The 25,169-nt window shown below is 44.2% G+C and overlaps 1 protein-coding gene and 1 long non-coding RNA gene across 4 annotated transcripts in view; one reads left to right on the forward strand and one right to left on the reverse strand.

Moving 5' to 3' along the window:
• Positions 1 to 6,189: 6,189 nt before the first annotated feature.
• Positions 6,190 to 25,169, forward strand: part of STON2 (stonin 2) — a 46,660-nt gene continuing 27,680 nt past the window's right edge. The window contains exons 1-3 of one of the 3 annotated variants that reach the window (XM_072116731.1): positions 6,190 to 6,433; positions 23,902 to 24,013; positions 24,363 to 24,524. In XM_072116731.1, coding sequence (XP_071972832.1) covers positions 23,938 to 24,013; positions 24,363 to 24,524 — 238 coding nt within the window. In that variant the 5' untranslated portion in view covers positions 6,190 to 6,433; positions 23,902 to 23,937. Of the gene's footprint in view, positions 6,434 to 17,736; positions 17,858 to 23,901; positions 24,014 to 24,362; positions 24,525 to 25,169 lie in introns of those variants that run through there. The other 2 variants (XM_072116732.1, XM_072116737.1) reach the window with 2 other exon arrangements.
• LOC140070341 (uncharacterized) lies at positions 8,705 to 23,921 on the reverse strand. The gene is made up of 3 exons (XR_011848907.1): positions 23,880 to 23,921; positions 22,277 to 22,373; positions 8,705 to 10,747 (listed from the first exon to the last, which is right to left on the reverse strand). It is a non-coding gene; the product is annotated as an uncharacterized lncRNA (long non-coding RNA).

Genomic DNA, 25,169 nt, shown 5'->3' on the forward strand with positions numbered 1-25,169 from the left:
ACAGCATCATGGAATTAATGGTGGTCTATATGGATGGATGGGTATAAATTAATCTTCAGATGATTTTAAGACACAATGCACTTTTAACAAATTGGATAACTGGTGACTTAATTTTAGTTCTAGTACCATGCCAGGTCATATTTACCAATAGGCACTAGAGATCCTGTGCCTAGGACATCCAGTTGTGGAGATGGTGTCCAGAGGAGCAAAGTATTTTATTTTTTTAATCTCCTCCCAGACCAGACTGACAGGGTGTCATAAACTTTAGGTTTTGGTAGGGCTACCATGGGGGTGAGTACGGCTGATACCCCTCTGAGCTGTCTGGTCAGAGCACTGAGAAAAGCTGGATGGTATTGCAGAGCGGTAAGTGCTTTGACTATTTTGGTAGAGCCTCATCATTACTTTTAATTTATTTAGTGAGGAGGGACTCCCCACTGTCGGACTATTATATATATAGTACATTAATGCAGTGAATTAGAGATGTATAGTAGAGAATAATGGAAGAATATAGTCTGGTCAGATGAGACCCAAATGCAACTTTTTGGATTCCATAATACATACCATGTTTGGAGGCCAAAAGGTACTGCATATCATCCCAAAAAGCACCACAGCAACTGTAAACTTGGAGGTGGGAGCATCATGGTGTAGAGCTGTTTTTCAGCATACTGACAGCCTTCACATGATTGAAGGAACGGATGGATGGACAAATATAATCTCAATCAAGGGACAATAAAATGATCCTACCCCCAAGTGCTACAAGTGTAATGGCATTTACTCTTCTCTCCTTACATTGATTGTCCTGTTTCTTAACACGTATCTCATCAACTATAGCCTGTGTCCATTTGTATACAAATTTGTTTTCTATTTAGATGTTGTCTTATACTATACCTGATGAAGAGACCTGAGTAGTCTTGAAAGCTAGCAATTGTCAGCTTTTTTTTAAGTTAGCCAATAAAAGGTATCATCAACTAAGGACTATCATCTTTCATATTTTTAACCACTGGCAAACACAGTACAAATAATCTCGTAGCGTTTCAAATCTGCTGCCAGCTACCAGGATTTCATCATAACAATCATCCTAAACCCAACCAAGGAAACGCTCAATTGCTTTCAGAGAAATTATAATTCATTTATTTAAATAGCGCACACAGATTATGGAGCGCTGCACAGAGTTGCCAAGTTGGTTCCTGTCCCCAAGGGGCTCACAATCTAAGCAACTTACCAGTATGTTTTGGAGTGTGGAGGGATCTGGAGGACCCAGTGGAAACACAAGAGAACATACAAATGCTTTGCAGATGTTGACCTGGATGGGACTTGAACCCAGGGCCCAGTGTTGCAAGGTTGTAGTGCTAACCACTGAGCCACCTTGCTGCTGCTAGAGAAAGAAAATAAAGCTGCTAGAACGGCCCAGCCAATGACTCCAATAGAAAATCTATGGAAGGAACTAAAGCTAAGTCTTTATAGAAGGATGGAAGGATGGAAAGATTTTAAGAGTGGTTGCAAGAATTGTCCAAAATCCTACCTGATCAATACATGTGACTAGTTTCTCAATACAGGAGGCATCATGAAGCTCTCATCACCAATAAAGGCTATTGTATGCCAAAATTGGTATTGGTATAGATGCACATATTAACAGTTACAAGCAAAAGGGTACCAATCTGTACATCTCATCATCCACTACAGCTTTGAATGTGAAACTACCATAATTTTATAATTCAGAAATTCGACTAGCACCAATTTAGCATATGTCCGGTTTTGCAAATTCTTGTGTTTTGCTCCTGGTGGTGGAATAATATTTTTCTTCTTGAATACTACAAATTGCAACCTGTTCTCAGAGTCCCTAATAGCTCATTTTGTTATGTGGTTGATTCCCAAGTGAAAGGTTACTGTTTCATATCAAGTAGCAGCCTTGAAGAAGATTTCCCAAGAAAAACAGCATCATCTAGCTCATAGATTGTAGATTCTGAGCCAAGAAAATCGCGAACAGCATCATATGAGTGCCATAACAATAAAAACTTAAATCCATGCGCATCATTCTACAAGTTGATTTTAGATGGATAACAACTACAAACAGATTACTACACTTACAGTGCCTGAATATGTGATTAACCTTGTTTTATCATGCTTTATTTTGATAGTAGATTTTCTTTAATTTAGATATAGTATATATGTAGCCCAGCACACTACCCTTGTATACTGTATATGTAGCCTGGCACAATCCCCCTAGTATATATGTAGCCCAGCACACTCCAGCCAGTTTATATGTAACCCAGAACACCCCCCCCCCCCAGTATATAAGTAGCCCAACACATGCCCCAGCATATACTGTATGTAGTCTATTACATGACCCTATATATATTTAGCTCAGAACTTGCCCCCAGTATATAGGTAGTCTGGTACATGACCCCATATATATGTAGCCCAGTACATGTCCTCAGTATATATGTGGTCTGGCAAACGCCCCCATTATATAGGTAGCCCAGAACATGACCCTTGTATGAATGTATCCTAAAACATGCCCCCAGTTTTTAGGTGACAAAGCACATGCCCTCAATTTATATAGAGCACAGAAGAAAATTTTAAAAAATTTATACTTACCTACACAAGCTCCCTGCTGCCTTGCCCTCGCACTTTTTCTCCTCCTGGATACTGGCAGCATAATGATACCCAGCACCCCCTGGGTCATACAGAGGGAGCATACAGCATGCTTCCTGTGCTTTTAGTAATCAGCTACTGTTGACTACTCCTGATGGCCAGGACTGCACCCCCCAGGATGGTGCCCTAAGCAATTGCCTACCCTCACTTACTCCTCATCCCAACCACTTGCTAACTGCATGCAACTTTAACTCTTTATTAACCAATTCTGGGTATTTCCCTTGTCTGTTATCCGGAAAATGCTTCTCTGTAGTCCCGCTGACTTTGTATATATCTTTACATCTTTGTAGAAAGATATAATATACTATATCAATCTCGGTAACACTGTCTTGTAGTTTCTAATATCTGACACAAGATGGCGCCATGAGTTTCAATAAAAAATACAGAGACACTTGAATCAATGTTGCATGTACACTAGAGACAGACCTTGCAGAGGAGTTCAGTGATTGGAGGTTCCTATTTCCCTTTCCTTCAGGTGTAAAGAATATTCACAGAATGACTCAGCACCACTGTCTTAAGAAAACAAAGGGCATGAAACTGCCTGTCCCAAGATAAATGGACAGCAACTTTATAAGTAAGCACTGAAGTAAACACACTACAATTGCGGTTCAATGTAGGTTGTGAGTCGGAATTACAAGAATCTTTAGGATATAATGTATGTATACAGTAACTTCGCCAGCAGAATAGTGAGCACAGCTCTGGAGTATAGTATAGGATGTAATCAGGATCAGTACAGGATAAGTAATTTAATGTACGTACATAATGATCCCATTCGCAGAACGTTGATCGGATGCAGCTCTGGAGCATAATACAGAAATATAATGTCATGTATGTAAAAAAACGACTCCACCGGCAGAATAGTGAGTGAAGCTCTGGAGTATGAAATAGAATGTAAATAAGGATCAATACAGGATAAATAATGTTATATATGTACGCATGGGGGTCATTAATCAGTGCTTCTATGCCTGAAAACTGGTGTAGAAACCCTGAAATAATCGCAAATGCAAAGGTTTCAGTAGGACGCTGCATAGCTGGCAGGAGGGGCTGCGACATTATCATACACTGGAGCAATCACCCCCATTGACTCCACCAGCAGAATAGTGTTTGCAGAAATAGAATATATTATAGATTATTAACTCAAGCCAAGTATTTTTTTGTATGTGTACAGGGAACCCCCACTCCCACCTTACCGAGTGCATAGATGGCGCTACAGGGGGTGTGCAAACATTAAAATACTAAGTTTCCTAAGGCGCTTGGGTGACATAGCCTGAGCTCCCCAAGCTAATTGGCATAACTTTTATATTTCTCTTATCGTGAGATATAGAGTTATAATAAAAGTCGTACTAGGACACATCTACCATCACTAAACTGACTTTGTCCCAGGCGACCGTGACAGTGGGACAGAGCCCAAAAAACAGGACTGTCCCTCTGAATCCGGAACATTTGGGAGGTATGTACTCATTGTGCCCCAACAAAGACACTATATAGACTCACTGGGGGTCATCGCCTTTCAAACGGAAAACTGGTGGTGTTTTTTCCTTTCTCTTGCGCCTTAATTTATGAAGTGTAGGCACCACAATATTGGTGTTTCCCGACACTCTCGCCTTGTTCTTTTTTTGGACACAAAATTGCATCACCGCTGTAGCCACACTGTCCCCTCCCCCTGTAGCCTCACTGCCCCCCCTCCCCCTGTAGCCACACTGGAGCGTGCAGCTGCCTTCTTTCTTCGGCATGTGCCTGCAGTACACGCCGGCTCTGAAGCCGGCACACGTGATCTGATGACATCATCATGTGCGCTGACTTCAGAGCCGTCGCATACAGTGCGGAGTGCCGCTTCTGGGGAACGTGGAAAGGTTAGTTTTGGATTCTGCCTCTATACTGCTCTCCGGACGCGCGCAGCATAGAGGCAGAAAAGCACACAAGCCGGATGGTGGTCATTTGTATCAGTGTCTTAAAGTGACCCGGCACTTCCCCGGGTTAGCCGGGTGCTGGTGCCAGGCCTGTTTCTGCCAGAGAAGTGCAGGGAGTGCCAGTTTCATGAAGAATGTGTGACACATTTCATGAAGCTGTCGCACACTGCACCCTCTACAGGCAAACTGCACATAGTGCAGTTTGCACAAGTTTTGCCAAATGTGGGCTTATACATGTATTTTCATTCATTGGGCCACAACCCGGAAACTATATATATACACTCACTGTACCCCAACACACACACTGGGGCACATTTACTAAGGTTTTTGCGCCGCTTTGCAACGCAATTTAGTCGGACTGTTCACGTTCTTCTAGGTTAAGTGTGTGTACCGGGATTGTGTCAGAGTCAAACACCTTTTGTGGCGCAGCTGCGCTGGCTTCCATGCAACACAAATTAGGGGGCATGTCATCAGATAGTCTGACTGATTTGGACCGAGAGTCGTATTTAACTTTTACATTGTGTTGCCCACCCTATGTTAAAGGTGCACTACAAAAAAGATGGTAACTCTGTAGGACCAGTGCAGGGAAGCGACATATTCGTGATTTCAGGCTACATTAAAGACGGACGATGCACTTTCAGTGAACTCGATTGACCTTGTAAATAAATGGGCCCCACTACCATTTATATTGTATACACTTACTGTGCCCCAACACTGACACTATTGCCTAGATTAACTAATAGTGTGGCAAACTGTACTAATGTGCAGCGGGTATTCATGAATTCTGGTGTACTCAGTTCAAGGGGCGTGTGCGGTGGCGTAACTAGAAGCTGATGGGCCCCAGTGCAAAGTCTGTGCCAGGCCCCCGACTATAATGTATGGTTTATAGTAATAGTTTCTTCTCATATGTGAAAGTGACACCATAAGGGCCCCCTAAACCACTTGGGCCCGGGTGTGATCGCAACCTCTGAACCCCCTCAAGTTAACCCCCTGGGCGTGTGCCAACATAAATGTGGTGTCCAGTGCAAATATGCAGAGGAACGTCCCTTTCTGTGCACATGATTGTGTCATGCCGTGCATAGTGTACCTACGACATAATAATAGCACAAACACTTCATAAATAGATGTGCAACCAGTTTGTACACATATCGTACTTATGTGCAGTCTACACGAGAATTCAGGTGCAGACTGCTTAGTAAATGTGCCGCTATACATCCTATAACTGTGCTCCAGCACAGACACTGGGGCCCATTTACTAAAACTAAATGAAGTTTGCCTCTGTATAGTGCAGGCCTTAGTAAATGTGCCCCACTTGACTTATTGATTGTAAGGTTTAATTTTTACATTGTAAATGTTTGTGAATGTTTGGACATGTTACTACAATAACTGAAACTAAAGCCATCAGGTAGCCATAGCCTTAAACAAAACACAGCACCCATGAAGCATCTCCTTGTGTGGTCCTGTATAAGATATATATAATGTCATGTGTCTATGGAGTGCACCCACCTATCACACTATCCCCACTAAGGGTTAAAGCAGCAGCCCTGTGTCCAGATGTTGCAGTGTGACCAATCAGGGAGAAGCCAGGAGGAGCCTGCATGTTCCTGTCTCTCCAGAACAGAAAACTCAGCTGTTCCTGGAACTGCAGTTCTCCAGCAAGGCTCTGTGGACCTGGTGTCTCCCTGCACCCCTAATCATTGCACCCATGACTACCCCACCCCTAATCACTTCATACCAGAATCCATGCAGCCTCCCCTGCTCATTTCACATCTTACCATTGACCCCTTGATAACTGCACCCCTGGATCTTATGCTCTCTGGAGGCTGCAGTTTGCTGCTGAGAAGAGTCATCTCTGTGCATAGAGCCAGGTATGAAGCCAGTGGTGTTGCGTCATGTGTAGATGGGGGGGTCCCTGTCTGGGGTATAAGCTTAGTGTCCTTATGTACCCTCTGCCAAATACCCTTCTCCTCCACTGCTACAATAACCCCTCTACCCGTGTATCTTCTACTCCATAACAATAGTCCTCTATTTGTACAGTCATGTACAGGCAGTCCCTGGGTTATGTACAAGATAGGGTCTGTAGGTTTGTTCTTAAGTTGAATTTGTATGTAAGTCGGAACTGTATATTTTACCATTGTAATCCCGGACAGAACTTTTTTTGGTCTCTGTGACAATTGGATTTTAAAAGTGTTGGGTTGTCATAAGAATCAGGATTAACAATAAAGCTTCATTACAGACACCTGTGATAGCTGTTACAGCTGATCAATGTAGCCTAGGACTAAAGTTTGTACCAATATCCAGAGGTCCGTTTGAAACTAGGGGTCGTATGTAAGTCGAGTGTTCTTAAGTAGGGGACCGCCTGTATACAGTAATTCCTATAATTTCCATCATAAACCTTCTCCTGGCTACTTTCTACTCCATTACCTTAATGCCCCTTCAGCTGATGTACCCTTTGTGTTATCACTATAGTAATGTATGTCCTCTTCTGCCCAATTCTCTAGTGCTACAATCAACACCTATTTCGGGGCTCATGTTACTAGATTAACACTTTCCTAGACTGTACTATTTTTAGTGTTCTTAATTACTACAGTAACACCTCTCCTCATTGCCCTTTGCTCCGTTACAACCATAATCCCTGTACCTCTCTTTTGGAGTGATCTTTACTTTATTCTTACAGAAACCCCTTTCCAGGACTATGATTTACTATATTTCTGCAGTATCCTCATTCTTTGGGTGCCCTGGGCTGTCCTATAATAACAATATTTATTTATATAGCGACTTCCTATTCCCTAGCGCTGTACAAATCCTATGTTCCTCTCCAGAGTAAGCCTATGCTTCCTGACTCATAACTTACCTCCTACTGGGTTCTCTATAGTAACCCTAAAACAATTCTCCAGGCACACCTTCTTGTGGTTATTCTTTATTTAAATAAACTTACCATACATTTATTATCATGTCATAACACTACTAAACTAGTACTAACGTACTACTACTACCTACTTCTACTACTACTAACTACACTACTAACACTACTACTGGCTAACACGTTACACAACTTTTTTCTTGGAACACTACTAAGGTGCTGTAGACTTTGGGAATCTCATGTTCAACCTCAAAAAGTGACAAAAATGAAGATTGTAGGTTCAATATTCTGCAGGTGTGATCTACAGCACAGAGATTTAATCTATCATCCAGAGGCGTCATCTGCCCTTTCAGCATTTCTGTCTCTGAACCTCAGATCCTAAATTTAGAGTATGTTGTGTAAACTTTGTAATCCAACCAGTGTTTATAAGGGAAGGGGTATCCTCTGTATGGCCCTGGGAGCAGGAAATGTCAGACCAGTGTGGCACCAAACACAGGATACAGTCCTTTTAAATGATACTAACATAACTGCAGTGTATATAAAAGCTTAAAAGCATGTAAGAAGAAAGTGACCAACAGTAAAACATTTTACATATAAGCTGCAAAGACATTTACTTACACCCCTATCTGACTGATTGCTGCTATGTATGTGCTCCCGATTGAAGGACTGTTGTTACTTAAAGGACATTTACCACCAGGATGAAGGACTGTAAACCAAGCACACTGACATACTGGTCTGTGTCCCCTTTAGACAGGATCTGCTCTTCTTTTAGATTCTTATGCCCTTGTTTTTAATGAAAAAAAAGACTATAAACAATATGCAAATGAGCATGAGGGGCTTCAGGTTCCATTGTCACCTATGGAGCCTAGAGCCCCACAGGTTCATTTGCATGATTTTGAAACACCTTTTTTTTAAACCAGGGCAGAAGAAGCTAAATGAAGGGTAGATAAGATAAACCATATTAAATAGGTTATTGATCAAGACTCATAGTGATGGCAATGATGGTATTGAAGGCTCATAATGTTCCATTATTTCTTATAGACTGTGAGAGGCTAGCCACAATAGTCTCTGGAGCTATGATTAGCTAAAAGATTATATAGTGTATAGATTTACAAATATTCTTGTTGCCATAGTTGTTGCCTCCATCTTGCCACTAAACATGACGGGTGGATATGGGATGGACCCTCACTTTATTTCAACAACTTAGACAAGAGAAAAACACGGTATTTGAAAAAAAATACACAATCACATAAATTAATGGGTCAAAATGGCCACAGCTTTATTTAAATTACTGGAATAAAACAATCAGAGGAGGAGTCAGGTGACATGCTAGGGGTGGGATTCCCCAATACCCCAATCTAAAGCTGCCTGACATACAGCACCCGGCCAGACATCAACAAAGGGGGGCGGCACGCTCTGGCTGCCATTCTGACAGAGCCAGTATACTTTAAGGGCACCAATGACCCTAGTGAAGATTATCCATTGTGTGCTTCACCACCGTGCCCGCCCCTGGCTGCTTTTACCATTAACAGACCCTTGAGGCTGGCCACTTCCAAAGCTCAGCCTGTTGACCACCATGAGGTTTTACATCCTCTATAAGTTAAAATAGTCCACCAATAACTTGCCTGCACCTTCCACTCCTCCACCGCAAAATAAAAGCTGCGACAGATAAGAAAAAGCCAAACTTTATGGCCTGACATTGACTATTCCTTTCATTTTTCAATTTTTTTTTTTTTTTGCGAAAGCCATGAGAGATTTTAATGTCCAGGCAGAAAATTTTTTAACTATGGGCAAACTCCGACTCACAAAGAGTCATCCCACAGCGCTCAGAAGAGGAAAACCCCCCTGTGGAGGAAACCTCTAGGGATTCATGGCTGAAGGATCACCCTTCCCCTGGGCTTAGGAGGATAACCCAACCTCATCTCATCAACAATCAATTAAAAATTTTACATCGTACAAGATAAACAGTAATGATAAACAAAGTCAAAATCCAACAAATAACAGTTACAATCAGTTTCATATCATTATACTTGTAATAGTTAAAATAACCAGTTGTAGAATAGTGATAAAAAGTGGTTGGGTGGGAGATACATGTTTCTATCTGTTCTTCTAGAGAAAGAGAGATATGGGACAGGAAGTGACATCTACTCCTGAGCCCCGACCTTCTTACATCACTGCACTGTACACCACCTACCCTGTTCTCTTACATTACTACACTATCCCACCTACTCTGTTCTTTTAACAAGGACCATCATCTTACATCAATACTAGTACATTAAATTCAGGTGTTATAGGTCCCCCCCTACCACTGTCATGTTCCCCCTTTGCCTATGGCTCCGGAGTTGTCATTCTGTCTGCCAAACAAAAACAGGATGGAAAGACGTAGCAACTGCATCTTTTTATTATCCTGCAGCCTCCGCCGGCGCAATGTATAAACTTAGCGGACGCAATGGCCGGCTATGGGGAGCAGATGCAGTAGGTTGCATCACTCCCCACAGCCCTGCCAGGTGCACACGTCCCTCAGCAGGAGGGAGCACCCGGTGATGTCACTGTCCATATCAGGACAGTGACACAATAGGGGGAACACCCTGTTCATCGACGTACACTTGTCCCCCTACATTAAGGTGGGAGGGGGGCCCCGGAGGACGTATCCCACTGTTTAGGTCTACGTCGGAATACTCCTGATGTGTCCTTACAACGTATGACACAAAATGTGATGTGAACCCAGCCTTACTTTTAGGTTTCAAGTTTCATATCAAGCATTAAAAACCAAAAATTGTTTCCTTAATTGACCTACAAAAGGGGATGTTCAAAACAAGAAGTCCTGTTTCCCCAGAGTCTGAAACACCTCATACCCAGGTACTCACTTTACATCTGGAGGTGTCTCTTTATTTTCATAATATCATTATATTTATAGACCACATCTCCATATATGAACAGGTAATGTCAGCTGCTTTGCAGATAATGACAAGATTGCAGGGTTCACAGGTAAATCCCTAAAACATGAAGTTGGACACTAACAGATTGGGCAATTATAACAGACTCACAATCATTGACAGAGAATAAAATCACATCCGATCACTATATGGTGAGATGGTAGGGAGAAGGGAGTACATATTTTTAAGCAGTGACTCTGCTTAATACATGGGTCAGTGGTCTCATTACTTGTAGTTACTTTCAGCAGTGATGGGGTTAATGATACCACCTTGAAATGTGCCCAGAGCTCAGTAAACTTTCCAATTAAATCCAAGATGAAAGATATTTAGAATTGCAAGGTCTTGTTGCCGGGATGATGCCAGCTCCATGGTAACCGATTTCACTGGGATTGAGACAAAAAAAAGAGGTTTGTGCAAATCTTTGGAACGAAAAGCAACCAATGATAAAATCAGAAATGTGCAGGGTGCTAGGGGCCAACAAGGTTTATTCTGCAGGCAGCTGGACCCAGGCTAGCATACGCTGCCCACATCTGGGGACTCATCAATCCCAAGGAGCCCTGTCTGGTATATCCTACTTGCAATTAAGGGACCTGTCTGTTATATGTAAACCAAAGCCTTGGGCCTATATATAATACATGAGGCCCAGACTGGTATATCACACCTGCACCAATATCCTTATTAGCAGTCACTTTATCATGGACGACCTCCACCAGAGCAGGTAAAGCTTATGGTACAGGTTTGGGCGTGATGGAACTGTTCCAATGTGCGCTGCCATATGATGGATGCCCTGCCCCAGACCTCCTGATCTATCTGACGGGTAGCTACATCGGCGGCCAGAAGTACACCAGCTTCTAGTGGAGTCTAAAAAACACAGGGGGGATTTATCACTGCTTCTACGTCAGATTTCTGGTGTAGAAGCAGTAAATAATTGCAAATAAGTGCATGAAGTTGCGACTTTAACAGTGACTACGCCACTTCCACATCATGTTTACGTGGATGGGGGTGTAGAGAGGCGCGGTAGTTGACGGTGTGAATGGGCATAGAACGTTCCCGCCCTGTGCCTTTGTAAGTTTGAAAAGCTTTCATTCGCAAGTTTTTTCACAAAACTCCCCCAAAGACTGAATGAATGTCTGAATGCAGCTATGTGGCCTCTGCTGACCATGGATAGACATGTGAAAAGGCACAGGTATAAGTTATAAGTAGTTATAAGTAGAATTGTAGAATGGAGCAGCTGGTTTACAGGCGCAGCATTACTCCATTATCTCCATGGGACTGTGATTGGCTGCTGCAGATGTTCAGGGTGTGTTTTCAAGTGATTTCACTGTCACTTATCTGTACAGTGACTTTACTGGGAACCTCCCTATGAGGGTGGATGCAATACATTGCAACAGTCCCCTGTAGGCTCCAATGGCCTCCGCTGAGCGTATATACATCACTCAGCATGAGGGAGGTGGATGGAAAGGCACTGCTTACAAAAAGAAATGCCTCTGTCTGCCAGTATATGACTACAGATACTTTGGGAGCGTATTTACTGAACATATGAAGAAAATGAGATGTGAATGCAGCCTTACTGGAACATTCATCATTTACATGTGACTAGTGTGGTTTCCTCTTCACTTATAGGGATTGCTGTCCTAGAAGTGAATATAGAGAATGGTGGGCAACCTAGCGTGCCACTACTCTAACCATATGTGCCACTTGCAGACCATTAGGACCCCAGTGATCAGACGTCCTTAAAGAAAGAAGTCCTGTGGGTTTTCCCACGAAAAAAGTTAGGGCTTATCTTGTCGATTGGTGTGGGTCTCAGTGATAAGACCCCCACCGATGAGCAAGTTAGGCCCTGTAGGGCCTAAATTAAATAAATGTATAGATATATGTGGGCCTTGTAGCTATTTTGAAGGAGCATCATCTCACTTAGCAAACTACTTTTTTCTAAAGACAATGGGGCTTATTTACTATGGTTCCCGGCTTTCACGCAACACAAATCGGGGGGTGGGCCGACGGACAATCCAACGGATTCGGACAACACGCAGGATTTAACATTTAAAATTTTGTAACAAGCCAAGCACTTACATGCTCCGGGAAGAAGAAGGTGAACTCCGGCGGACCTGATCGGGGAAGCGATAGATGCAGGATATCGTGTGCACGCTGGTTGTGAATCCCGGCAGACTTCATTCTCTTCGGACATTCCGGATTGGGGATCACGCAGGGACCAGGTAAGTAAATGTGCCCCAATGTCCCGCATTTATTAAAGCGTTCGCGCCAGTTTTCTGTCTGACTTAGCTCTAAAAAGAATGCGTAAACTGCTTGCACATGTAATCAGGGCCGGATTATAGGCGGGGCTCCCACCATTTTGCCCCCCCAGGGGGCCCCCACCAGATCGCGTCCCCCGGTCCCTGACTCCTCAGTCGCCGCCTCCCTTAGTTGTCCGCCCGACCTCGGCACATGTCACCACCTCCACGCATATCCCCTTGCATGGCCTGCCCGCCCACCTGTCCGCCCCCCGGCACAAGTTACGCCTCCCCGCCCTTCAGCTGCATGGCCGAGCCGTCCGCAACCTTCCCGCCCACCCCGCTGCATTGCCAGGCATCCCCGCCCGCTCGGAATCCCGCTCGCGCTCCCCCCCTCTGGAACAAGCAACCTTACCTTGCATCCCCACGCCGCCACCCCCCCTTCTGCCCAAACAGACAGCCATCCTCGGCATCCTCCACTCCTCCCCGCTGAAACATTCACCCGTTCCCCGCGCCCCCCCCCCCCCCCCCCCCGCCGGAACATCGAGCCGTCCTCCGCTCAGAAGGCCACCAACCGCCCAAGCTGGAACATCGAGCCGTCCTCGGCTCCACGCGACCGCCAAACCCCCGCCCCCCCCCTCCCGCCGGAACATCTAGCCATCCTCCGCTCAGAACGCCCCCCCCCCCGTGGAACATCGAGCCGTCCTCCGCTCCACGCGAACAACCCCCCCCCCCCCCCCGCTGCCAGAGCTAGAAGTCGTCCTCCGTTCTGCCCTCCCCCCCCCCCCCCGAACAAGCTGGCATCCTCCGCAAGGCCCCCGATGCCAGCCCTACCCCCGCCCGCCCGCTGGAACAAGCAGCCGTCCTCAGACCCCCCAACCCCCCCGCCCGAACACCCTCCTCACGGGACAGCCGAACACCCTAAAATGGTAAGTATACATTACATATTTATTTATCTGTGTGTATATATGTATATACTGTGTATATGTGTATATATGTATATACTGTGTATATGTGTATATATGCATATACTGTGTATATGTGTATATATGCATCTACTGTGTATATGTGTATATATGCATCTACTGTGTATATAAAGTGTATATATGTATATACTGTGCATTTGTGTATATACTGTGTATATATGCATCTACTGTCTATATATTTATATACTGTGTATATATGCATCCACTGTCTATATGTGTATATATGCATCTACTGTCTATATATTTATATACTGTGTATATATGATTCTACTGTGTATATAAAGTGTATATTTGTATATACTGCAGGCCCGGCGCCAGCACCCGGCCAGCCCGGGCAAGTGCCGGGGCCCCGGGGTACTGGAGGGGCCCACTCGGGCCCCCGGATCAATTGTACCAGTGTCGCTATAAGACACTGGTACAATTGATCACCATCCGGATGGATCACATTTCTGCCTCTATGCTGCGCTGGTCGGGAGCGCAGCATAGAGGCAGAATCTGCAACTCACCTGTCCCGGTTCCCACGATGAGGCGCTCCGCAGGGTATGCGACGGCTTTGAAGCCGGCGCACATGATGACGTCATCGGGTCACGTGTGCCGGCTTCAGAGCCGGCGCGTACGGGAGGCCCAGGCCGAAGACAGCTGCAGGTGCTGCGCCGGGGGAACCAGGACAGGTAAAATACTTCTTTCCCGGAGGGGGGGTTTCAGTGGGTCCGCAGGGGGAGGGGGGAGGGATGGAGTCAGTGTGTATAGAGGGGGAGGGGGGGTCAGTGTGTATAGAGGGTGAGGGGGGGTCAGTGTGTCCGCGGGGGTTGGGATGGGGTCAGTGTGTATACAGGGGGCGAGGGGGGGGGGGTCAGTGTCTCCGCGGGGGGAGGGATGGGGTCACTGTGTATACAGGGGGAGAAGGGGGTCAGTGTGTCAGCGGGGGGGTCATTGTGTCAGCGGGGGGGGGGGGGTTCAGTGTGTCTGCAGGGGGGAGGGGGGGTTCAGTGTGTCCGCAGGGGGGGGGTGAGGGGGTCAGTTTGTCCGCAGGGGGAGGTTGGGGGGGTCAGTGTGTCCGCAGGGGAGGGGGGGTGGTCAGTGTGTGGGGAGGGGGGGGGAAGTGTGGCCACTGGAGGGCGGCCCACGGAGGGGCCCACTATGGCTCTGTCGCCCAGGGGCCCACTAAAACCTGGAGCCGGCCCTGATATACTGTGTATATGTGTATATATGCATCTACTGTGTATATGTGTGTATATATGCATCTACTGTGTATATGTGTATATACTGTGTATATATGCATCTACTGTGTATATGTGTATATACTATGTATATATGCATCTACTGTGTATATATGTAAATACTGTGTATAGATGAATATACTGTATTTATACACGCATATATTTGTACAAGCATATATATATGTGCACATTTAAATATATGCACATATATATATATATATGTATATATGATGTATGTTTATATGCTGTGTATATGGTATGTATGTATATGCTCTGTATACTGAATGTGTGTGTGTGTGTGTGTGTGTGTGTATTTCCCGTATGTGTGTGAAAATGCTGTATATACTGAATGTGTCTGTATTTGCTGTATGTGTGTATATTCTGTATGTATATGCAGCATGTGTGTATATGGTGTTTTTATACTGCATGTATATGTATATATGGTCAGTGTATACTGTATGTGTGTATATATATATTGTATATAATGTGTATGCCGTATGTGTGATGTATATATACTGTATGTGTGTATATACTTTATGAGTTTGTGAATACTCTGTGTATTAGTGTATAAATGTATATGGGTACATAAATGTGTGTGTGTACTTGTATATATATGGGTGCAAGCATACGAGTGTAGAACTTTATGTGTGTATATAAAGGTGTGGATATATCAGTGTATAAATGTGTGTAATTGTATAAACTGCGGGACTGGATGTCTGGTGCGGGCTAAGGTGTATGTTACATGGGACTGCATATCTGGTAGGGGTGAAGGTAGATACAAAGATGTGTTACTGGGGTGAGGCGGCTGTGTATAGCTGTGTTACTGGGGGTGAGGCGGCTGTGTGTAGCTGTGTTACTGGGGGTGAGGCGGCTGTATGTAGCTGTGTTACTGGGGATGAGGCGGCTGTATGTAGCTATGTTACTGGGGGCCAGACGGCTGTGTGTAGCTGTGTTACTGGGGGCCAGGCGGCTGTATGTAGCTGTGTTACTGGGTGCGAGGCGGCTGTATGTAGCTGTGTTACTGGGGGCCAGTCGGCTGTATGTAGCTGTGTTACTGGGTGCGAGGCGGCTGTATGTAGCTGTGTTACTGGGTGCGAGGCGGCTGTATGTAGCTGTGTTACTGGGGATGAGACGGCTGTATATAGCTGTGTTACTGGGGGTGAGGCGGCTGTATGTAGCTGTGTTACAGGGGACCAGTCAGCTGTATGTAGCTGTGTCACTGGGGGCGAGGCAGCTGTATGTAGCTGTATTACTGGGAGCGAGACGGCTGTATGTAGCTGTGTTACTGGGGGTGAGGCGGCTGTATGTAGCTGTGTTACTGAGGGCAAGGCGGCTGTATGTAGCTGTGTTACTGGGGGTGAAGTGGCTGTATGTAGCTGTGTTACTGGGGGTGAGGCGGCTGTATGTAGCTGTGTTACTGGGGGCCAGGCGGCTGTGTGTAGCTGTGTTACTGGGGGCCAGGCGGCTGTATGTAGCTGTGTTACTGGGTGCGAGGCGGCTGTATGTAGCTGTGTTACTGGGTGCGAGACGGCTGTATGTAGCTGTGTTACTGGGGGCCAGTCGGCTGTATGTAGCTGTGTTACTGGGTGCGAGGCGGCTGTATGTAGCTGTGTTACTGGGTGCGAGGCGGCTGTATGTAGCTGTGTTACTGGGGATGAGGCGGCTGTATGTAGCTGTGTTACTGGGGACGAGGCGGCTGTATGTAGCTGTGTTACTGGGGGCGAGGCGGCTGTATGTAGCTGTCTTACTGGGGGCAAGGTGGCTGTATGTAGCTGTGTTACTGGGGGTGAGGCGGCTGTATGTAGCTGTGTTACTGGGGTTGAGGCGGCTGTATGTAGCTGTGTTACTGGGGGTGAGGTGGCTGTATGTAGCTGTGTTACTGGGGGCAAGGCGGCTGTATGTAGCTGTGTTACTGGGGGCAAGGCGGCTGTATGTAGCTGTGTTACTGGGGGCAAGGCGGCTGTATGTAGCTGTTACTGGGGACGAGGCAGCTGTATGTAGCTGTGTTACTGGGGGCAAGGCGGCTGTATGTAGCTGTGTTACTGGGGGTGAGGCGGCTGTATGTAGCTGTGTTACTGGGGATGAGGCGGCTGTATGTAGCTGTGTTACTGGGGATGAGGTGGCTGTATGTAGCTGTGTTACTGGGGGTGAAGTGGCTGTATGTAGCTGTGTTACTGGGGGCAAGGCGGCTGTATGTAGCTGTGTTACTGGGGGAAAGGCGGCTGTATGTAGCTGTGTTACTGGGGATGAGGCAGCTGTATGTAGCGGTGTTACTGGGGGGGGGGCTGTATGTAGCTGTGTTACTGGGGGTGAGGCGGCTGTATGTAGCTGTGTTACTGGGGACGAGGCGGCTGTATGTAGCAGTGTTACTGCGGGGATAGTGGATAGTGAGCAGGAGGACGTGTATGCACGCTGCACTGAGTGGGGGCCTCCACCAGATTTTGCACCCAGGGGCCCCCACCAACCTTAATCCGGCCCTGCATGTAATTATTAAGTGTCTGCACCAGTTTTGTGTAGTGGCTGCACTGTATCTGACAACACAAATAAAAGTCTACACCTAAAGAGGCGTGTTATTGTTTGCGCCACATTTATTACTGATGCCACAGTTCTGCAGCTTGAACAAAGTTCCCCCAAAAAAATAATGGTGCACAATTCCTGAGCAGTGCAGGGAGCACTCGTCACACTCGACAGGCAAACTGCATATAGTGCTGTTTGTACTAGTTTCAATAGAAACTAGTACAAGCAAAGAGCAGAGAACTAGCCTGAGGACAGATTATTTGGGATCCTGCCTCTATATTGTGTGCAGTTTCGAGGGTCATTTGGTGAAGCGCTGCTTTATAATAACATTATATCCATGGATAATGAGGACACAATCCCCCTGCCTTAATCAGCACACTCTCTATGAGGAGGAGAGCTGGAAATCTGTCTCCCGTACGCCCACACATATCAAGTCCCAGTTATCTCACACCCCATATCCAGTCAGCTGTCATCACCAACACATGAAACACAGCTTATTCCTACACAGCGACCCACGCAGCAACCCAACAGAAACACAGGTAAGGCACGCAGGGTTAACAGGAGAGTGTACAGTAGTTCTACAGACTATTACACAACTGGATTCTCCATAAACCTGCAGAGCATTGCACTGTTCTCTTAGTATTGTTTCAGATTCATTGTAATATATTTTGTAGATTATTGCAACACTGTCCTCATTAAAGAGTTAAAATGAACATTGTTCTGCTCCATCCTGACCCATATATATGTATTAATTGGTATATAGCACCGACATATTCCACAGTGCTGTGCAGAGATTGCATCTGCACCACACTTACATGACACATGATCTGACCTATCTGTCAGATAAGTAATTTCTCATATGAGACCCTAGAACCTGCCTATGTGCAAAATAAGTCAGTATCTAAATCTATAAGCTCTCTGCAATCCAGCACTCTCTGTTTCAGACTTGGGCTGAGGAGGGGGCAGGGTTTTCTGCCCACAATATAAGGTTGATCTTCTGATTCTGTTCAGAAGTGACCTGAGTGCAGTCATCCAAAAACCAGGGAACTGAAGGAAATTACAGAAGAGTGAAGCAGTTTACAGTCTATTGCCCTGCATGAATGGGTGTAATTCTTCTAAATACACACAGTACTAGTCCTCAGCTCTTATTCTGTATATATGGACACTGCACAGTACCACTTCTCTTGTCCTGTATACTGGGTGAAATTCTCAGTATCTGCTCTTATTCTGTATATATGGACACTGCACAGTACCACTTCTCTTGTCCTGTATACTGGGTGTAATTCTCAGTATCTGCTCTTATTCTGTATATATGGACACTGCACAGTACCACTTCTCTTGTCCTGTATACTGGGTATAATTATCAGTATGTGCTCTTATTCTGTATATATGAACACTGCACAGTATCACTTCTCCTGTCCTGTATACTGGGTGTAATTCTCAGTATCTGCTCTAATTCTGTATATAAGGACACTGCACAGTACCACTTCTCCTGTCTTGTATACTGGATGTAATTCTCAGTATCTACTCTTATTCTGTATATATGGACACTGCACAGTACCACTTCTCTTGTCCTGTATACTGGATGTAATTCTCACTATCAGCTCTTATTCTGTATATATGGACACTGCACAGTACCACTTCTCTTGTCCTGTATACTGGGTGAAATTCTCAGTATCTGCTCTTATTCTGTATATATGGACACTGCACAGTACCACTTCTCTTGTCCTGTATACTGGGTGAAATTCTCAGTATCTGCTCTTATTCTGTATATATGGACACTGCACAGTACCACTTCTCTTGTCCTGTATACTGGGTGAAATTCTCAGTATCTGCTCTTATTCTGTATATATGGACACTGCACAGTACCACTTCTCTTGCCCTGTATACTGTGTGTAATTCTCATTATACACTCTTATTCTGTATATATGGACACTACACAGTACCACTTCTCCTGTCCTGTATACTGGATGTAATTCTCAGTATATCCTCTTATCCTGTATATATGGACACTGCACAGTACCACTTCTCTTGTCCTGTATACTGGGTGTTATTCTCAGTATCTGATCTTATCCTGTATATATGGACACTGCACAGTACCACTTCTCTTCTCCTGTCCTGTATACAGGGTGTAATTCTCAGAATCTGCTCTTATTCTGTATATATGGACACTGCACAGTACCACTTCTCTTGTCCTGTATACTGGATGTAATTCTCAGTATATCCTCTTATCCTGTATATATGGACACTGCACAGTACCACTTCTCCTGTCTTATATACTGGGTGTAATTCTCAGTATCTGCTCTTATCCTGTACATATGGACACTGCACAGTACCACTTCTCTTGTCCTGTATACTGGGTGTAATTCACAGTATCTGCTCTTATTCTGTATATATGGACACTGCACAGTACCACTTCTCTTGTCCTGTATACTCGGTGTAATTCTCAGTATCTGCTCTTATTCTGTATATATGGACACTGCACAGTACCACTTCTCTTGTCCTGTATACTGGGTGTAATTCTCAGTATCTGCTCTTATCCTGTATATATGGACACTGCACAGCACCACTTCTCTTGTCCTGTATACTCGGTGTAATTCTCAGTATCTCCTCTTATTCTGTATATATGGACACTGCACAGTACCACTTCTCTTGTCCTGTATACTGTGTGTAATTCTCAGTATCTGCTCTTATTCTGTATATATGGACACTGCACAGTACCACTTCTCTTGTCCTGTATACTGGGTGTAATTCTCAGTATCTGCTCTTATTCTGTATATATGGACACTGCACAGTACCACTTCTCTTGTCCTGTATACTGGATGTAATTCTCAGTATATCCTCTTATCCTGTATATATGGACACTGCACAGTACCACTTCTCCTGTCTTATATACTGGGTGTAATTCTCAGTATCTGCTCTTATCCTGTACATATGGACACTGCACAGTACCACTTCTCTTGTCCTGTATACTGGGTGTAATTCACAGTATCTGCTCTTATTCTGTATATATGGACACTGCACAGTACCACTTCTCTTGTCCTGTATACTCGGTGTAATTCTCAGTATCTGCTCTTATTCTGTATATATGGACACTGCACAGTACCACTTCTCTTGTCCTGTATACTGGGTGTAATTCTCAGTATCTGCTCTTATCCTGTATATATGGACACTGCACAGCACCACTTCTCTTGTCCTGTATACTCGGTGTAATTCTCAGTATCTCCTCTTATTCTGTATATATGGACACTGCACAGTACCACTTCTCTTGTCCTGTATACTGTGTGTAATTCTCAGTATCTGCTCTTATTCTGTATATATGGACACTGCACAGTACCACTTCTCTTGTCCTGTATACTGGGTGTAATTCTCAGTATCTGCTCTTATCCTGTATATATGGACATTGCACAGTACCACTTCTCCTGTCCTGTATACTGGGTGTAATTCTCAGTATGTGTTCTTATTCTGTATATATTGACACTGCACAGTACCACTTCTCCTGTCCTGTATACTGGATGTAATTCTCAGTATCTGCTCTTATTCTGTATATATGGACACTGCACAGTACCACTTCTCTTGTCCTGTATACTGGGTGTAATTCTCAGTATCTGCTCTTATTCTGTATATATGGACACTGCACAGTACCACTTCTCTTGTCCTGTATACTGGGTGTAATTCTCAGTATCTGCTCTTATCCTGTATACATGGACACTGCACAGTACCACTTCTCTTGTCCTGTATACTGTATGTAATTCTCAGTATCTGGTCTTATTCTGCATAGATGGACACTGCACAGTACCACTTCTCTTGTCCTGTATACTGGGTGTAATTCACAGTATCTGCTCTTATTCTGTATATATGGACACTGCACAGTATTACTTCTCTTGTCCTGTATACTGGATGTAATTCTCAGTATCTGCTCTTATTCTGTATATATGGACACTGCACAGTATTACTTCTCTTGTCCTGTATACTGGATGTAATTCTCAGTATCTGCTCTTATTCTGTATATATGGACACTACACAGTACCACTTCTCTTGTCCTGTATACTGTATGTAATTGTCAGTATCTGCTCTTATCCTGTATATATGGACACTGCAAAGTACCACTTCTCCTTTCCTGTATACTGGGGGTAATTCTCAGTATCTGCTCTTATTCTGTATATATGTACACTGCACAGTACCACTTCTCCTGTCCTGTATACTGGGTGTAATTCTCAGTATCTGCTCTTATTCTGTATATATGGACATTGCACAGTACCACTTCTCTTGTCCTGTATACTGGATGTAATTCTCAGTATCTGATCTTATTCTGTCTATATGGACACTGCACAGTACCACTTCTCTTGTCCTGTATACTGGATGTAATTCTCAGTATCTGCTCTTATTCTGTATATATGGACACTGCACAGTACCACTTCTCTTGTCCTGTATACTGGATGTAATTCTCAGTATCTGCTCTTATTCTGTATATATGGACACTGCACAGTACCACTTCTCCTGTCCTGTATACTGGGTGTAATTCTCAGTATTCTCTCTTATCCTGTATATATGGACACTGCACAGTACCACTTCTCTTGTCCTGTATACTGGGTGTAATTCTCAGTATCTGCTCTTATCCTATATATATGTACACTGCACAGCACCACTTCTCTTGTCCTGTATACTGGGTGTAATTCTCAGTATCTGCTCTTATTCTGTATATATGGCCACTGCACAGTACCACTTCTCTTGTCCTGTATAGTGGTCCGCAAAGTGCCAGCATAAGGCACAGAAGTAAATATCCTGTTCTTGAAGCCACTTCCAACAGCCTAACCCTTGTAAACCCTTGCCCTCCCAGGCAGTGGTCCCAGCTGCAATTACACAGTTCCCCACTTTTGGAGACCTCCTTGCGAGCTGATCAGTCTCCCTAGGCAGCTCATAACATTGAGAGGGCGCTAATCGCAACAACTACCTACCCTATGCATCGGCAGGGTTGTTGCACTTGCTTCTTCTCTGTGTTGCTCCTCATCTTTGCTGAGGTCCATGTTATCTATCTGTTTAAGGTCAGGAGTCCTTGGTGTAAAGTAATAGTCATGTAATTTAGAAATGGTGAGTGTTTAATATACAGTATAAATTGCAACAGCTTCCTAAATTTGATGAGAGATTTGCAGTTCATATTTATTCTTAACAATGAGACCTTCAGCACAGTAATATCTGCTTTGTAAATGTCAGGATGTGGAGCTGCATTGGGGTCCCAAGGGTGTGGGGTGAGAGAATTAACACATTATTATATCAAAGTAAATGGAATTAATTTATTGGGTACCATGTGAGTATGGTATACCTAGAATTTCATATCTGAAAGGGTTTAAAAGGTAACGTCAGGCCGACCCGACCCGAGTATAAGCCGAGACCCCTAATTTTAACCCCAAAAAACTGGAAAAACCTTTTGACTTGAGTATAAGCTAAGGGTGGGAAATGCATTGGCCACAGGCTCCCAGTATATAGCCAGCCCCTGCAGTATATAGACTGCCAGCCCTTGCAGTATATTGCCTGCCAGCACACTGTAGTTTATAGCCTGCCAGCTCCCTGTAGTGTATAGCCTGCCAGCCCCCTGTAGTATACAGCCTGCCCAGCCCCCTGTAGTATACAGCTTGTCAGCCCCCTGTAGTATACAGCTTGTCAGCCAGCACCCTGTAGTATATAGCCTGCCAGCCCCTGTAGCATACAGCCTGCCAGCCCCCTGTAGTATATAGCCTGCCAGCCCCCTGTAGTATATAGCCTGCCAGCCCCCTGTAGTATATAGCCTGCCAGCCCCCTGTAGTATAAAGCCTGGCAGCCCCTGTAGTATTCATCCTGCCAGCTCCTGTAGTATATATCCTGCCAGGCCCTTTAGTATAAAGCCTGTACTATTAGCTCCACATCAATATGTCACTTCCTGATGACCTGGAAGAATTTCACCTACCATCCAGTGAAAGCCTGACCAATAGGAGTTAGTAGTGACATCAATATGTCACTTCCTGATGACCTGGAAGGGTTTCACTTATCATTCATTGGAAGCCATTGGCGGATACATCTATCAGTGATGTGTTGCTTGGCAACTATAATAAACTTTCATACTGATTGGCCAAAGTGACATTTTGATCCCACCCAGAAATGATTTATACCCTCCTTAGCTCCTCCCACGAATCAGTAGCCCCGATCCCCTGATGACACTGGTGCTCCAGCGAAACATGTCATGGGGGAGGGGGCTCGTGAATGTGTTTTAAGGTGTCTTGTTTGAGGCTGCTTAATTATGTCAATCGCTGCAGAGATACACTTAACGAATACACTAGTTTGAGGGGAATTATTCCCCCTAAAGGGATTTGTTATGTGTAGAAGCCCCAGCAAGTATTTTTAACATTCTTTATTGAGGGAATTACAGCAATGTATATTTTTCTAAGTGAACATTAACAAAAGTTACGTTTTAGGCCTGACCGATAAGGCTTTTTCTGTCTTAGGACAGTTTGTAAATAAGTATATTGGTACCTTGGCAGTCCTAAAGAGGGCTAGCGTTTCTATAAATTCAAAACTCTAAATTACCTTTATGTCTATGTTCTTCCAGCACCTCTCACTATGAACCCTAAAACAAGATGAGAAGATGATATCACTAAGTGAAAAGTGTGTCACTCACAGATCTCAGTGGGTATCATTTAATGATGATGGGACCTTACAAGGTAAACAAGAATAGTGAACAAATACTAGAAAACTAAACCAAATTTCTGTCTCTTTTTCTCGGTTCCCTAGATGTCCTCGTCTCTACCTGATCAATAAATTAGCATTACTAGATCTGCCATTTTGCTTTCCAAAATATCTATTGTTCATTTTGTGTATTAGATGCAGGGCTGGATTAAGACCACCACAGAATACAGCACTGTAAAACTAAGCTTACGGCTCTAGAAAACTATTTGATTACCCTTTAGATAAAAGAAAAAATATTTATTTTATTTATTTAATTTATATAAAAAATAAATAAAAATCGCTGTTCTAAAAAAAAATTGCTTAAGATTATTGTACTTTTATTAGCCTCAAAAACATCAACATGGAGATCCCAAGAACACTGCCAGTCCAGGACACCACCATTACACTCCCAGAGCAGCACAGAGGTCTATGAGGACAGCAGCACAAGCATCGGACCCCACAACGATGATACTGCAAGTGAGAATGCCTCTGGGACTGGTTCTGCAGGTAATTGTCATGTCTCCATGTATAATATATCATAATATTGTCTTCCCTGTAAAAGGTGATGTTATAAATGTTAATAATATAAATATTATTATTCATTTGTTTATTTATAGAGCACCGTTAATTCTATGGTGCTGTATAATCAATGAGGGGTTCACATACATTACATTAAAGGAAATCTACCATTTGTTTTCATGCATTGTGAGCCAAACATACCTTGAGAATATGATGCAGAAACATATCTTGTTCAATCCCTGATCCGAGTGGTTTTGCTCTAAAAACAATTATAGAATTCAGGATCTTGGGAAAGTTGGGTTGCATGCTGCCTGCCATTCATAAACACATTACACGGAGCTTCCTGAACTGTCCAGACAGGACTAATCAACCTGAGCTGGATGACTCGTAAACAGCACCTGGGGGATGGTGCAGCAATTGATTACTTCTGCCTATCAGAGACAACACAGTGATAACATCATTCTCTGGAGCAGTGCATTATTACGGTGAGAGGAGATGTGCCAGCAGAAAAGCCAGACACAAGAGCGACTAGCCTCATTAGCATAATTTTATAATTGTTTTTTTTTTTCAGAAAAACCACTCAATTCAAGGATTAAACCAGATATGTTTCTGCATCAGTGTAGCTACAGCATT

The sequence above is a fragment of the Engystomops pustulosus genome, chromosome 7 (assembly GCF_040894005.1).
Source record: "Engystomops pustulosus chromosome 7, aEngPut4.maternal, whole genome shotgun sequence".
Taxonomy (NCBI): domain Eukaryota; kingdom Metazoa; phylum Chordata; class Amphibia; order Anura; family Leptodactylidae; genus Engystomops; species Engystomops pustulosus.